Source organism: Panthera uncia, chromosome D1 (genome assembly GCF_023721935.1).
Source record: "Panthera uncia isolate 11264 chromosome D1, Puncia_PCG_1.0, whole genome shotgun sequence".
Taxonomy (NCBI): Eukaryota; Metazoa; Chordata; class Mammalia; order Carnivora; family Felidae; genus Panthera; species Panthera uncia.
The window spans coordinates 12,685,019-12,702,097 of NC_064808.1; the positions used below are offsets into that span (position 1 = coordinate 12,685,019).

Genomic DNA, 17,079 nt, shown 5'->3' on the forward strand with positions numbered 1-17,079 from the left:
TTATCCAGTCACCAACTTATTTCTCTGCTCTCTTTACAATGAATGTTTTCAAAATAACTACCTGTACCCCTCGTCTCTACTTTCTCGAATCCCACTGCATGTTCCAGTTGTGTTTCTGTACTGCCTCTCCATTGAACCCAGTCTTGTCAAGGACACATAAGAGCTTCACATTACTGTCTCTAAACATTGTTCTTCTGTCTTATGTTTACTTGGTATTTCAGGAGATTACAACTTTTGTACTACTAGGAGGGTCTATATCTTAGCTTCACACCTGTGTATCTTTGAGCTTAAAATATCCTTTTCCACATTAAGGTATAAATTGTGTTTCCTGCTACTTGTCCATAGTTTGTGCTTAGAATAAGGAAATACACACGCTTTATATCTTGAGCCATAATCCATTAAAAATTATTCATACAAAACTCTGCCCACATTTAATGTATATAATTTGTTGCATCTGGGCACATGTATACTTCAATAAAACAGTCAAAAAGTTATTAATGGAAAAACTAGCATGTAACACATACTGGAGATATAGCAGGTAAAAAATTAAAGGTTCTAATCTTCCCAAACTTATATTTCAGTGAGGAAGACTTTATTTTCTATGCCAAATGTGCATGTATGTGTGCATAGGTGTGTGTGTGTGTGTGTGTGTGTGTGTACATGTGCACGTGTTTGACATGGGTATGAGTGGTATTTTGAAGAATAGAAAACCAGGTATTAGAGTAGGGAATGGTGGTGTCAGAGAAGAGTTCTCTGTGGAAATAACATTTGATCAAGGCTTGAATAAAGGTAATATCATCTGAATGTCTGTGGAAAAGCATTTCAGGTATACTTACAGTAAGTATAAAGTATAAAGTATAAAAAAAAAAATGGCAAAATTCTCGGTTTGCCAAAGGAATAGCAGGAGACACATATGTGTGGACCAGTATGAACAAATGAAAGGAGGAAAAGACATGCAATGAGGAAGGTGTTTGAGAAGAAGTGATTGATCAAACAAGCCTGGTAGTTCACCAAGTGTCTTTGGACTTCACTTTTTCTGATCACCCTGTGATAACTGTCCACACCCCGACTCCAGACTGTAAGCTGCATGAAGGATTGAACAAGATAGGTTTTATTGGCTACTCTCTCAGTACCAAGGATACTGGTAGATATTTGTTTAATTAATTAATTAATTAATGCACCGAGAGAGCCATATTCTAGTAGAAATGAAGAGCAATCCCATTTTAAGTGGAATTCTGAAGTGTGGAGGCTGGATCTGGTCCATTTCGTACCGTTTAATTTAGTGTCATGCTCCATGGAGTCTCAGGACCATGCAATAGCTTCTGTACTTCTCTACGTGCCTAAGTTACTCTCCAGGGTATAAGTTGTTCACTGGGGAGAAAGTAGTTTAATTACTTCAGTGAAGAGCAAATGTGTGTCTTAATTTTGGATTGGCACCTTTCAAGCTTTCGATTTTTAGTGTTTTGCAGAGACTAACTCTCAAGAGAATCATCACAGACTTGATAAGGTGGACCGTCTGCTTTCAGATTCAACAGCAGCATTTTCTACTCTTCTTTGAATTAACCGTGTCTTAATTCTGTCATAGCTGGGTCTCTTCCACCGCTTGCATTTTCATCCCAGCTACAAATTTCACACTGTGAGACAGAAAACTGGTATTCCTCCCAAAGCAAGAAAACAAAACTAAGAGTAAAAACAATTACTTCTAGTGAAGATCTCTTAAGGCCAAAGGTAAGACGGTTTAATTTATCTGAAAGTGTTCGGATATCGAAACATTCTGAGACAACTCAAAAAACATTCAAGTAATTAACCATCTCAATTATGATATGTCTGAAACACTAAATTTAATGTTTCAACTAAACTAATTTGGATTTTGTTTTTATTTCGATTTATTTCTTTGTTAATGTTTTTAAATTTTTTTAAATGTTTTATTTATTTTTGAGACAAACAGAGACAGAGCATGAGCAGGGGAGGGGCAGAGAGAGAGGGAGACACAGAATCCGAAGCAGGCTCCAGGCTCTGAGCTGTCAGCACAGAGCCTGACGCGGGGCTCGAACTCACAAACCATGAGATCATGACCTGAGCCGAAGTCGAATGCTCAACCGACTGAGCCACCCAGGCGCCCCTGTTAATGTTTTTAATGTTTATTTTTGAGAGAGAGAGAGAAACAGCAAGCAGGGGAGGGGCAGAGAGAGAGAGAGAGAGAGAGAGAGAAATTGAGAATCTGAAGCAGCCTCCAGGCTCTGAGCTATGAGCACAGAGCCCAATGCAGGGCTCAAACTCACAAACCATGAGAACATGACCTGAGCCGAAGTTGGACACATAACTGACTGAGCCACCCAGGTGCCCCCTGGATTTTGTTTTTAGAAGACAGGGATTTAGGATCACTAATAACAAATCAGAATTTTATAGAATTTTCAGTATATACAGACACATACATATATGGATGTATATATACATGTATATCCATGTGTATACATACTTGTGTATGTGTAAAACAGAGAAAATTAATTTTTGTAGCAAGAATGCCATATATAATGTGAGTATGTTTGTATATATACATATAGGCATAAAGTAGAGCTTTACAAAATTTTTCAATTGGTTATCTTATAAGGTAGGATTTCGTGTGAATATAGAGATAGACCTGTTAAAAGACTGTTGTAATAATCCAGGTGAAAGATAATGTTGGCTGAGGTCTTGGTAGGAATGGAGGTGGTAGGAGGTAGTTAATACAAATATTTTGAAAGTAGACCCAACATAATTATCTGATGGACTGGTTATATAGCGTGTGAGAGAGAGAAGAGATCAATTTCTTCAATATTTATTTAATTGCATCTGAGCAAATGAAAGTATAGAGTTGTCATTAATTTGAGATAAGGAATGCTATGTTTGGAGCAACTTAGGGAAGGGCCTGAGAAATTCAGCTTTGGGTTATGTTGAGCTGCTCTTTGATATTAATGTGGAGATGTAGGCAAGCAGTTGAACTACAAGTCTGGAGTTTGGAAAAGAGGTCAGGGCTGGAGATACAAATTCAGGAGTTTTAAGTATATAGAAGGTAATTACGCTGGCAAAATTGAATAATCAGCTTGGTAGAGTGTAAATTGGAAAGAGAGAAAGATTGAGGACTGAGCTCCTCCAACCTTAAGACTAAGAAAGGAGAGGAGGAATAAGCAGACACTGAGAAGAAACAATCCATTTGGTAGGAGGAAAACTCAGAGTCTGCTGTCCTAGCAGATGAGAGAAAAAAGTCTTCTGAGGAGTAGTAAGAAATCAACTCCCTCAAATGTTATTGATAGATCAAAAAGATGAGGAATGAGAATTGACCATGGGGTTTGACAATGTAAACATCCCTGACGCCTTCGGCAAGAAGTGTTTCTGTGGAGTGATAGGGTGCAAGCCCAATCAGAATGGGCTTAAGAGAAAACAGGAAATGCAGTCTTGCACACAGCAAGGATATTCAACTGTATGGTATGTTTAATTGCCAAGGCCAATGCAAAGGAATTGGATCGTAGGAAGTGAAGGCAGTAGGGGCAAGGGGGGAGGAAAGAAAAGTTGGAAGTTAGCGTAGGCTATGTATAAATAGGGTCAATCATCAAAGACTTCACACACACACACACACACACACACACACACACACTTTACTTTTAAAAAGAAAATAGGTTACTGAGTTTACTTAAGGAAGTTTTCTTCACTGCAATAAGCAAATAAAGAGGTTAAATACACAGGTCTTCTGGGCATTTAAGAACTAATCTTAATTATAGCAGAGAATGAACTATTTTATTTTCCTGGTATTTTTTTTTTCTTTGAGCAATTTATTTTCTCGGTTTCTTTCTTATCTTAGCAAACGAATCATCCATTCTGAGACAAAGATATGAGCAACCATACAACGGTGGCTGAATTTATTCTCATGGGATTCAGGGATCATCCAGAACTACAGTTTCTTCTTTTTATGGTATTTCTAGTCATCCATGTGATAACTGTGTTTGCAAATCTTGGCATGATCCTATTAATCAAGAGTGACTCACATCTCCATACCCCAATGTACTTTTTCTTCAGCAATTTATCCCTTGTTGACTTCTGTTATTCTTCTGTCATTGCCCCTAATATGCTAATGAATTTGTGGGTGGAGAACCCAGTCATTTCATTTAGTGCATGTGCCACGCAGCTCTTCTTTTTTGGTTCCTTTGCTGGAATTGAGGGCTTTCTGTTGGCTGTGATGACCTATGACCATTACGTGGTCATCTGCAAACTTCTTTACACAGTCACCATGTCCCTGTGTCTTAATGTCCTTCTGGTATCGGCCGCATATCTTGCAGGCTTTCTGAAGGCTGCCATTCACACAGGCTTCACCTTTCAGCTGTCTTTCTGCCACTTGAATGTCATCAACCACTTTTTCTGTGACACTACACCCCTCCTGAAACTCTCTTGTTCTGATACACGTGTCAATGAAGTTGTCGTTTTTGCTTTTGCCAGTTTTAATGAACTGAGCTGCCTCCTGATTATTCTCAGTTCTTATCTGTACATCCCCATTGCCACCTTGAGGATCCATTCTGCTGAAGGGAGGCACAAGGCTTTCTCCACCTGTGCTTCCTGCTTGATGGTGATCACTATTTTCTTTGGCACTATTCTGTTCACGTATCTGCACTCCAGCTCCTGCTACTCAAGGGACCATGACAAAGTGGTATCTGTGTTTTATACAGTGATCATTCCCATGTTAAATCCTCTCATCTAGAGTCTGAGAACTAAGGACGTCAAAGCTTCCTTAGGTAAAATTTTTAAAACAACCTATTCTTCTGTACTTAGAATCAACAAAGTGTGAGATTTTAGAACTCTGAAGGAACGTAGAAATGACTAAATCCACCTCCATTCATCCTGGTTCCATTTCATTCTGCCATGAGTTTTGTTGTTGCTGTTTTTGATAGTAGAGTTGGGCCGAATGTCTTGACATCCTGGGGAATATGGTTAAACCTCTATATGAATCCCACTAACTCCACAGAGCCTTTATGCTTGAAACTAATCAGCTATCACAATACAACTCCCTGTTCAGAGACATAAAACCCAGTATAAAAGTAAATGAGATAAAGACTGAATAGCAGAAGGAATGACTCTTTTTTTTTCCTGCTCGACAGCTCCATGATTGAATGGTGATTTATATAACTTCCAGAGGACAGGTGATAAGGGGCAGGCTGAGCCAGAATTTGTCCAGAGGACTTGAAGAGGGCTTAGAGACTGCGTTTTATCCCCAGTGAACTGGAAAAAATCATAAAAATATGACATCATAAAAATATGATGTCACATACGTAGATTGAGAGGTCCTCAAAAAAAGAAAACTAATGGGGCACCTGGGTGGCTTGGTTGGTTAAGTGTCTGACTCTTGGTTTCGGCTCACATCATGATCTCATGGTTGTGAGATTGAACTCCACTTTGGGCTCTGCCCTGACAGCATGGAGGCTGATTGGGGTCCTCTCTCTTCTTTTCTCCCTGCCCCTCCCCCGCTTATGCATGCTCTCTCTCTCTCTCTCTCTCTCTCTCAATAAAAAAATAAAACTTAAAAAAAAAAAGAAAAGTTATTCTCTTATATCTGGTTGGATGATCTGTTGGATGACGTTTTATTCTTTTTAAAACAAGTTATCTTGTTTGAAATTAAACATTTCAAATGATCAGCGCCCCCTCCAACTAACAATGTTAAAGTGACTACATTTTGGCTACTTACTCTAATATACTGAAAAACAAAACCAGAAGCCAGAAGCTTCTTGGTATGTTTGTGATAGTTACAAATAAATGTTTGGATTAAAATAGCAAGCAGACCTTCCTTAGGGGGTACAGGATCAAGAAAAAAAATCTGGCCACAAGGCAGTACAGAAGCATGACTTTTAGGCTAAAACCTGTAAGATGCCGCTCTTATTCCTTTTGTTTTTCTATAGTTCCTAGATTTGAGGGTTTTATGTGTTTTCTTCCTTCTGTTTTTGTCAGATGGCCTAACATAAACAACATCGTCTTTTATTATCCTGTTCGGTTCAGTGTACCTGATCCTCTAAGAATATGCAATTTGTGATGATAGGAATTTGAAAAGTAAATGGTCCTATCCGGCTGGGTAAAAACTCTTTGGACCCCTATTCCAGAGAGAAAGCCGATAAATAGTTGCCTTGACAGCTCCTATTCGCTACTGAGAACTCTATTTAACTACTTCCCTTCTTCCTCTTCCTCTTCTTCTTTCTCTTTCTCCTCCTTCTCTCTTTTTTTCCTCCCCTTGTTCCTCCCAGGCTTCAGTGACTATAGAAACAAAGACAAGAGAAGAGCCAAGAGATAAATCAGATAGTTTAATGGGCTCCATCTTTTTTTTTTTTTTTTAAGTTTATTTATTTATTTTGAGAAAGACAGCGAAAGCAATAGAGAGAGAGAGCAGGAGAGGGGCAGAGAGAGAAGGAGAAAGAGGGAATTCCAAGCAAGCTTTGCACTGCCAACTCAGAGCCCAATGCTGGGCTTGAACCCGGGAACCTTGAGATCATGACCTAAGCTGAAACCAAGAGTCAGATTCTTAACCACATCAGCCACCCAGGAGCTCCTGGGTTCGTTGATGTAATTATTAAACAAATTTCTAGTAGAGAATGGGTTTGAGGAAAATCTTAGCTTTCAGTACTAAAGCTTTTTGCTCTTCATGTTTATAATCTATAGTATAAGCTGGATCTCATAACATCATACTCCGGTATTAAACATGGATAATTTGATCCGCTTGAATTGAAAGCCAAGTTGATTGCTCAGTCATATTTTTGAAGGTAAATTTATTCCCCAGGAAATGTAGAAATTTGAAGTGAAGGTTCAATGCAGTCTGACCAATGAGTGCAGCCAGAAAGTTGCAATTCCGGTTTTCAAGACTACTGTACAACTGGGGAGCTCATCCTTCTCATCAAGATCCCCTGCCGTTTTAATGGAACAAACACTTCCGGGATTGCTGCAAGCCTTTGGTTAAGTCCCAGAGTTCTGTCAACGTTGATTTGGATATCTTTTGCCAGTGTTCTTGTTTCTTTTGCAGAGGAGCAGGGTTGGGTAGTTCATTGCTCTATCTTTCAGGCAGTTGATCCCTCTCTCTATATTTTTGAGATTCATTTACAGTGTATGCGTAGTGTGTTCATTTTTATTTCTGTGCAGCATTCCATTGTATGGACATACGACACTTTGTTTATCTATGCATCTGCCAGTATACACTTGAGTTTCTTTGAGGGTATGTGTCTTCTTTTCTCTTGGATAAATACTTCAGAGTAGAATTGCTGGGTCAGTTTTGTAACAAGGTATAAGTTCCTAAGTGAATTTTATGAGAAATAACCAGTTTTCTAATGTAGTGAAATTATTTTGCATTCCATCATGTGGCACATCATGAGAGTTCTAGTTGCTTCCTTTTGTCACACTCAATCATTTTAGTTCTTGCCATGGAGGTGGCAACTATCCAGTTGTAGTTATAATTGATATGCCCCCATTCGAGAGACCCCCCAAAAACAAACCACCAGAGTCCAGAGTCAAAGCCAAGCAGCAAGGGTCGTTTATTGCAGGTTCGAACCCGGTCCTCCGTGCACTCGTTGCCGGTGACACTAAGAGGCCCGAGCAAGGATCTTACGGCTTCTTTTATAGACAGGCACAAACAAGTTAGGGATTTTTTTGTGGTTACAGAGCTGTTATTGGTTGACATTTAAATTTGAACACTCAGCAGAACTTGATTGGTTCCCACCTTTTTTTTTCAAACCACTCAGCAGAACTTGATTGGTTCCCACCTTTAGGTCAGACCACAACTGGGCACACCCTGGCTGGTTCCGGGAACGGCGGTGGGGGGGGGGGGAGTCTTTTCTTTGCAGTTGTGAGTACACCTGGTAATTTTTCTTAGTCTCTCAATAATCTGCATTTATTTGAAGATGATAGGTAACTGAAATTATTTTCTTGTGGTTTTTGACTATTCACGTGTCTTCATTTATGAAGTGTGCCTGCTACATTTTGTTGTTTATTTTGATAAGTGAGTTGTGGAGGATATTTTTGTGTTCTAAATACAAGTCCTTGTCAAAAATATTCCATACGAATATTTGTTTCTAGCTTGTGGCTTACCGTTTCATTATCTTAACATTATTTTTGAAGAGTGCATACTTTGAAATTGGATGACATAAAATTTATATATTTGTTTCACAATTAGTGATTTTTCTGTCCTTCCTAAGAAAACTTTGGTAACCTTTAAGATCATGAAGACATTCTTTTATTTTTGTTCCTGGAAACTTGTAGATTTGGTGTTTACATTTCGTTCTATGATCCGTAACAAATTAATATTGGACTATTGGAGTATAATGTGATATAGGAATTGAAGTTAAATTTTTCTACAGATTAATTTTTCCAGTGGCATTTTCCATTGAAACACCTTCATACCTTTGTTCAAAAACCCACCGACTATATATGAGTGGATATGATGAAATTTTGGGGTGATGGTGGGGTTCGTGGGGTCTGGAGCCAATGGCCAAGAAAGAATTCTTAACTGACATCTTTGGTGCAAAAAGATTTTATCAAAGCAAGGGAGAGGACCCTTGGGCAGGAAGAGCTGCACAGCAAAAGTGGGGGTTGACTGTTTTATGGAGTCCTGGGAGATAAAGTCAAGAGGAATTTCCAAAGAGACTTTCATATGCTAGAGACTCAAAGATTACCGAAGGCTTAGCTATTGTCAAGCCAAGGTTGTTTTTCCCTCTAGCAGAGCATTAACATTAAGACAGAAGGGAGTTCCTGGACTTTAGACCATTGATGGGATTGCCTTTTTCTTGTAAACCAGGGGAGACTCTTATGGGTTTAATCAGTTGTTTTTTGTCCCTTCCTTTGTCAGTCAGCAGCAAACCTATTCCTGGTGGGAGTGGTGTAGCTTGTATTTTGCCCTCAGCCTGCCTTACGCTCTCTCACCAGATACATTTCTGGATCCTTTGTTCTGTACAATTAATCTGTTTGTTATCTTTAGATCTACACATTGTTGTCAGTACAGTAAGTTTTTATTAAGTCTTAAGATTGGTTAGGCTAGATCATTCGATAATTTTTCTTCACTCTCAAAATAGCTTCGGTTCATCTAAGTATTTTTTTATAGTTATCTCTCTACATATTTTGGAATCAATTTTCAAAAAGATAAGCTTGCTGCAGGGTTGACTAGACTTGCATTAAAACTATTGATCAAGGGGCGCATGAGCTTTGTCGTTCGAGCCTCTGACTTCAGCTCAGGTCATGATCTCACAGTCCGTGAGTTTGAGCCCCGCATCGGGCTCTGTGCTGATGGCTCAGAGCCTGGAGCCTGTTTCAGATTCTGTGTTTCCCTCTCTCTCTGACCCTCCCCCGTTCATGCTCTGTCTCTCTCTGTCTCAAAAATAAATTTAAAAAATGTTGGGGCGCCTGGGTGGCTCAGTCGGTTAAGCGGCCGACTTCGACTCAGGTCACGATCTCGCGGTCCGTGAGTTCGAGCCCCATGTCGGGCTCTGTGCTGACAGCTCGGAGCCTGGAGCCTATTTCAGATTCTGTGCCTCCCTCTCTCTGACCCTCCCCCGTTCATGCTCTGTCTCTCTCTGTCTCAAAAATAAATAAACGTTAAAAAAAATTAAAAAAAAAATTTAAAAAATGTTAAAAACAACAACAGCAAACTATTGATCAATTCAGGAAGAACTGACAACTTAACAACATCAAATTGTCCAATCCACAAGTGATATGTATCTTTCCATTATTTAAGTCTATATTCCCTTTACAGTGTTTTGTGATTTTCAGATTAAATCTCTTGCGTAGTTTTTATTATATTCGGTTCTAAGTAGTGTATGCTTCTGATGTTATTATAGGTAATATTTACTTATTTATTTTTAAGTTTTTCAGTTGTGGTTGTGTTAACAGAGAGTTAGGGGTCCCCAGAAAAACAAAACTTTCCTGACCCAAGAGAAGTCATTTCAGGTCCATGATCTGTGCCCTACAAGCTCTACTTACCCAAGCATACTTCTGTTAGAATATCCAAGGAGGTGATAGAATAACAAAGAAATGCAAAAACCCCGGTAGTTAAGGATTTTAAGGGAAGAAAGGGAATGTAGAAACTAATACTCTCTACCAGGCCAGGAAATAGCCTGGCCACAGGAGACACTGCAAATCCATGGTAAAATCCCAGTGCTGTTTCAAAGGTACAGATCGACATAAAGTGCATTTTGTTGTTGTTGTTTACAGAGAGAGAGAGAGAGAGAGCGCGCGCACAAGTGAATGAGGGGTAGAGAGAGAGAATCCCCTAAGGGGCGGAGAGAGAAAGAGAAGCAGGACTCACCAGATGGGGAAGTGGAGCTCATGTTCACCCGCGAGGCTAGAGCTCATGAATTGTAAGATCATGACCTGAGCCCATTTCAGATGCTTAACCCACTGAGCCACCCAGGCGCCCTACCTGGAGTACATTCTTGAGTTTTTTTTCTGCAGGACTGAAACCATGCCCCATAGGGTTAATGAGGTTGAAACTAGCAGAAAATTTAATTTATTTTTTAATCTTTATTTTTTGAGAGAGAGACAGAGTGCGAGTGGGGAAGGAATAGAGGAGACACACTCTGAAGCAGTCTCCAGGCTCGAGCTCTCAGCCCAGAGCCCAACGCCAGGTTCGAACCCACCAACCGTGAGATCATGACCTGAGCTGAAGTCGACGCTTAACCGACTGAGCCACCCAGGCGCCCCAAAACTAGCAGAAAATTTAAAGCTTGTTTTCTCGGGGAATTGATTTGGTTCTGTTGTCAAAAACTGCCCTCTGTGCTCCAGAGCCAAAGTATGTAGCACGAAGACAGTTTGGAGATAAAGAAGGAAGATAATTTTTTATTTTGCCAGGCACAGGGGCTGCAGCAGGCTAATGCCTCCAGGACTGCAAGCCCACCGGGGGCTAAAGGCTAAAGGGTTTTATAGGAAAACACAGGCCACTTGAGTGTTATTACTAAGTACACACTGAAGCCAGCGAGGTGTCAATATCCATACTCAGTTCCTGGAACAAAAGATTGTACAAAAAAGCAAGTGAAAGGGAGGGCAAAGCTTCAAGAATGAGGAAGGGAAAAGTTTAAAACCAAGCCTTGCTGAAGTCCAAATGTGTCTGTCCATCTTTCCATCTTTATGTTTCTTTTAAGATTAAAAAAAAATGTTTATTTATATTTTAGAGAGAGAGAGAGTGTGCAAGTGGCAAGGGGCAGAGAGAGAGGGGGACAGAAAATCCAAAGCTGGCTCTGTGCTGACAGCAGACAGCCTAATGTGGGGCTCAAACTCAGGAACCGTGAGATCATGACCTGAGCTGATGTCTGACGCTTAACGAACCGAGCCACCCTAGTGCCCCCATCTGTATGTTTCCGTAGCAGTTTCTGTTCCAGTCAATGAACAAGCAGGACGCTGCATTTCTTAGCTGAAATAACAAGCCCATCCAGTTTATACCAGCTCTCAGAGCAGCGAGTAGCCCCTTAACCCTGGTCAGACCCTGGCCTCTGCTTCATCATAATGTTAAATCTCTTCTCTAGGAGGAGCACAAGCATCGCGAACACAGCATTCAATGTGTCTCGGCATGTTTTCTAAATACCCCTGTGCAAGCTTATGGCTGCTTTCACATGCAATCGAGTGGGGAAAGAGTTAATATTAGGCAGGGAGAGGTAAGGGACCCACAGGGAGGCAGTGTGCACCTGCAAGCTGGAGGCTGAAGGGGTAGCAGGGGTTTGGGAGAAACAAACAAAGAAACAAACAAACAAACAGGATAAAGATATTCCAGACACACCTGAGCTAGGTGCCATGCGTGGAGCCTCACAAACTTTCTGATAAGGTCCCAATAAAAAGTCGGGGACAAAAATCCTTGCGGCAACCCAGTCGGGACCTTGCTCACTCTTGAGAATTTTATACTTTTCTCTCAAACTCTGTAGCTTTGCTCACTTTCTGTGGCCCCTGAGATTCGTTCTTTGACCCTGTCAAAGCCTGGCGTCTCACCACTGTCCTGTAAAACAATGACAAGTTCCCCTTTTTGAATAGTCATCCTAAACGCTAATTAAAAAGAACCTGCTCACCCTGCTCACAGAGTCTCTGTGATCTCCTTATGTGAGGTAGATAGTTTTTGTGTGTGTGTGTGTGTGAATGCCATCTGATGTAATCTCTATCCGTAATTCATGTTACTTTGGTGACAATTGGATTTTGCATCATAATATAAATGATTATGTATATTGATCTTATAATCATGTGACTTTCCCAAATATACTCTTAACTGTTTTTGAATATATATAAAACATAATTATATGACTTTATATGTACAAAATACATATATATTTAGTTCAGACGTACAACATAAGATTCAATATTAATATATATTGCCAAGCAATCATCACGATAAATCTAGTTAACATTTACTTTGCACCTTTTGAATGGAGATTCAATGCAAACTGTCATGTGATCTGTGAATAGCACAATTTTATTTTTTCCTTTCCAATTTGTGTAACTTGATTACGTTAAATTTAAAACTTCCAGCATAATGTTGGATCTGCTATAACTTGTCAAAAGATAGCCAATGGAATAATCACAAAAACACAAGTAACAAATTTATAATGTCAGTAGGATGTTCTCAACCATCTGACTATTGTAGCACTTTTGTATCTATGTCTTTTTATTTTTTCTCCTTTTTTAAAAAATAATGTTTATTATTTATTTTTGAGACAGAGAGCGAGCACAAGCAGAAAGGGACAGAGACTGGGCTGGACTTGGCTGAAATTTTGCCATTTTGCTTGTCCCAGATTGCAATTCTCTTTGTTTCCCGAATAAACCCACCTTTTGTTACTAAAATAACTGGCAATGTCTATTTTTAAGATTCACACCACGGTTGGGACATCTGAAGATCGGAGCTGCCTCTCCTGTCTTTGGACAGCCTACACTTTGATTCCCTGGATTGTATTGACTTTGATTTCTTGGATTGTATTAACTTTGATTCCTTGGATTGTGTTGATCTGGAACTAAGTGCACTGCAAGATAACAGGCTAGTGAAAACATCTCTAGATTCTTTTATTCTCTAACAAATGCAGTGCCGATGTTCAAATATTCTTTATTCTACTTTCAACCCTCCTCGTGTAATCACCAGTTTTATGAATCATCAATTTTATGAATGATCCTGGCTCTCAGACCCATCTTTGATTTTTACCATGTTGATGAAGTTAACTCAATGGGGCAGATTGGTTCCTGTATGAATCCATGGTGTCTTCCCTTTAAAGGGCCCTCACCCCTGAATGATGCTTCTACTTCCTGTCCTTGGTTATGTTACTCTTCTGCCTTGTATATTCTTTCTGCTTCTCATCTCTCTCACTGACTCTGCCTTCCTTCCCTTTGCTCCCATTAGATGACTTAAACTCAGTGTCTATAGACACTGACGTCTTCTGATGAGAGTCCTCTCATCTTTACTATACAAAGAACACAAAACTCATAGACTCATATTTTCCTTCTTCTATGGTATTAAAGGTGATGGCTGATTTCATTATCACCGCTAAAGATCTCAGTACTCAGTACCAAGATGGACATAGATGTTAGGCAGAGATTTTGGCCTCAAAGGAGAAAGTAGGATCTCAAAGCACCAAATTAAGGCTGTGCTCCTGAGGAACAAAACTATTTTAATTAGTTCTTCAGAATTATTTCTGAAATACTCTAGAGAATGTACCTGAGATATACATTATAAATGTTTCCACCTTGTTTTTACAAAATACAGAAAGTCAGCTTTTACAGGTAGGTCATTTTCTACATTTCTTCAGTAAAAATATGTTTGTTCTTTTGTGTGGAGATGAGTGCCAGTGTGGACCAAAAAAATTAATTTCCTCAATTGTACTTGATATTTCTATTCATATGCTAATATTTTGTAGTATGTCTAAAAATTCAATTATTATTTTTTTGTTTTAAAATTTTTTAATGTTTTTTTATTTTTGAGAGAGACAGAGACAGAATGCGAGTGAGTTGGGGCAGAGAGAGAGGGAGGCATAGAATCTGAAGCAGGCTCCAGGCTCTGAGCTGTCAGCACAGAGCCTGATGTGGGGCTCGAACTCACGAGCTGTGAGATCATGACCTGAGCCGAAGTTGGATGCTCAACCGACTGAGCTACCCAGGCACCCCTAAAAAATCAATTATTTTATTGAATATATAAAAATAGTTTTAGGGAACAGCTCTTGAGGCACATTGTTTTCCAGTCATACCTTATTTTTGTAAAACATTGAGATATAATGGCTCCAGCTGGAAGCGAAGGCCACATTTAAACATCATTTGTGCTTTCCAAAACAAATATGTTCATATATGTGTTTGTCGCTCAAAAAATGGAAACAAACAAACAAGCAGAGAAATCCCACATTCTTCTCCATTTACTTGGGGTTTTTATTTACTGTTTAAATTCTACTTTCTCGGAAGAGACTTCTCTGAGTGTTTATCTAAAAGCATCCCATCTTCATATTTCTTTATACTCCTGGCTTCTAACTGGAATCACATTCTATAGGCTTGTCTATATGTTTAATATCTGTTCCTTCTCCTACAACATGGGCCTCATGAGGATAGGGAATTTGTTCAATGTTGTAAACCCAGAATTTAGAGCAGAAAAAAAAAATATTTTCAGTCATGTGCATGTATATGTAAATGAGTGAGCAACTTTATTAAACAGAGGGAATGATTCTTCATTCAGGACATGACTTGCCATATACCAAGAGATAAACCTACTAATTCAATGCTTTCTGAATAAAATGAAGACAGACCACAATGGGTTTCAGGTGAAAATGGTGTACTAAATATTTCTTCTATTTTGTATCTAAAATATAGGTTATCAGATCGGGGGAGACCCTAGAAACCCAACTTCCTTTATATTTTCCATTTGAATGATATAAATGACTGTTTTTAATATCTGCTTTTAATTCTTGTATTTTTCTTTTTATAAAATTTGAAAAAAAATACCCAATATGGAATTCTCTCTTGCGAGAAGGCAAGTATAAATGTGATTTCACACATACAAGTGAGAGCAAGAGCAAAAGTGAGAGAGAGAGAGAAAAAGTGAAAGAGATCACACGAGAGATACAGGACAAAAATATTTCTGTAGATGTTCTGATGTGTTTGTTAAAAGAGAAGAGAAATTTCCCAGTAGATGAATATATCAATGAGTAAATGATAAAATGGGTGGAATAAATGCAGAATCTGGATCAGATGGAACTCCTCACTTTCTCTAAGACTATCAGTTTTCAAGGGAGAAGAAAATGTCTCCCCCAAACCACACTACAGTGACAGAATTCATTCTCTTGGGACTCACAGACGACCCTGTCCTGGAGAAGATCCTGTTTGGGGTGTTTCTGGTGATCTACCTGATCACGCTGGCAGGCAATCTCTGCATGATTATGCTGATCAGGACCAATTCTCACCTCCAAACACCCATGTACTTCTTCCTTAGCCACCTCTCCTTCGTAGACATTGGCTATTCCTCCAATATCACTCCAAATATGCTGCACAACTTCGTCTCCGACCAGAAGACCATCTCCTATGCTGGATGCTTCACACAGTGTCTTCTCTTCATTGCCCTGGTGATCACTGAGTTTTATATCCTTGCTTCGATGGCATTGGATCGCTATGTAGCCATTTGTAGCCCTCTACATTACAGTACCAGAATGTCTAAGAACGTTTGTATCTCTCTAGTCATGGTGTCTTATACTTGTGGCTTCCTTAATGGACTCTCCCAGACACTGCTGACTTTTCACTTGTCCTTCTGTGGCTCCCTTGAAATCAATCATTTCTACTGTGCAGATCCTCCTCTTATACTGTTGGCCTGCTCTGACACTTATGTCAAAAAGATGGCGATGTTTGTAGTCGCTGGCTTGACTCTGTCAAGCTCTCTCTTCATCATTGTCCTTTCCTACCTTCTCATTATTGCAGCCATCTTGAGGATCCGTTCTGCTGAAGGCAGGCACAAGGCCTTTTCTACTTGTGGTTCCCACTTGACAACAGTCACCCTATTTTATGGAACCCTCTTCTGCATGTACTTAAGGACCCCATCTGAGAAGTCTGTGGAGGAGTCCAAAATAATTGCAGTCTTTTATACTTTCTTGAGCCCAATGTTGAACCCATTGATTTATAGTCTACGGAACAAGGATGTGGTTCATGCTACGCAGCAAATCATTCAGGGAAATCTCTTTCATAAAATTGAAATTTGGTTATCTGTTCATTTGAAATAAGTGTCTGTGATAATATGGGGGTTAGAAATGAGTAACAGAGGGGTTCTTCCTGTGATAGAGTCCCCAATGCAATTTCTTTTTGAGGACCAACATCATTTAGTCTGTGGAACACTTGGTTAACTTAAAACAAACTCTCTTTTTTCTTAAGCAAGAAATTCCTAGGAATCAGAATGTTGCTGATATCCAGATTTAGAATCCTAATTGAAAAAGTATATTTGAGAATCACTGCAAAAGTACTCTCTATTTTGTCTGAATAATTGTATGCTTCCTTTTAAATATTTTTTAATGTTTATTTATTATTTTGAGAGAGAGAAAGAGAGAGAGAGGGACAGAACTAGATTGGGGAAGGGCAGAGAGAGAGGGAGAGAGAGAATCCAAAGCAGGTTTCAGGCTCTGAGCTGTCAGCAGGGAATCTGATGTGGGTCTCAAACCCACGAACCATGAGATCATGACCTGAGCCGAAGTCAGATGCTTAACTGACTGAGCCACCCAAGTACCCCCAGATTGAGCTAGTCTTTTTTTTGTTTCTAATTTTTTTAATGTTTATTTATTTTTAAGAGAGAGAAAGAAGCATGAGTGGGGGAGGGACAGAGAGAAAGGGAGACAAAGAATCCAACGCAGGCTCCAGGCTCTCAGCTGTCAGCACAGAGCCCGACATGGGGCTTGAACTCAAGAACCTGGAGATCATGACCTGAGCCAAAGTTAGACGCTCAACCTACTGAGCCACCCAGGCACCCCTCCTTTTATTTTTTAGTTCTGAGAACCACTATGGCTTCCAGGACCCAATGTGTAAATTTCAGGAACCAATCTGTAAACTCAGTCTTGGCAAATCTCTTAAACCAAATGGTTGACCTCTCTAGTCTTTCTTTATATG

General features: G+C 39.6%; 2 protein-coding genes across 2 annotated transcripts; both read left to right on the top strand.

Moving 5' to 3' along the window:
• The first annotated feature begins 3,868 nt into the window (after positions 1 to 3,868).
• On the top strand, positions 3,869 to 4,729 carry LOC125915904 (olfactory receptor 1020-like). Its single transcript, XM_049621953.1, has one exon. It carries the CDS (start codon positions 3,869 to 3,871, stop codon positions 4,727 to 4,729), a length of 861 nt encoding a protein of 286 aa, XP_049477910.1.
• Positions 4,730 to 15,236: 10,507 nt separating this feature from the next.
• On the top strand, positions 15,237 to 16,205 carry LOC125911337 (olfactory receptor 5M10-like). The gene has a single exon (XM_049615224.1). It carries the CDS (start codon positions 15,237 to 15,239, stop codon positions 16,203 to 16,205), a length of 969 nt encoding a protein of 322 aa, XP_049471181.1.
• Positions 16,206 to 17,079: the final 874 nt, after the last annotated feature.

Excerpts from the sequence above, each read along its gene's own strand:
- LOC125915904 (XM_049621953.1), top strand. The coding sequence starts at position 3,869 with ATGAGCAACCATACAACGGTGGCTGAATTTATTCTCATGGGATTCAGG.
- LOC125911337 (XM_049615224.1), top strand. The coding sequence starts at position 15,237 with ATGTCTCCCCCAAACCACACTACAGTGACAGAATTCATTCTCTTGGGA.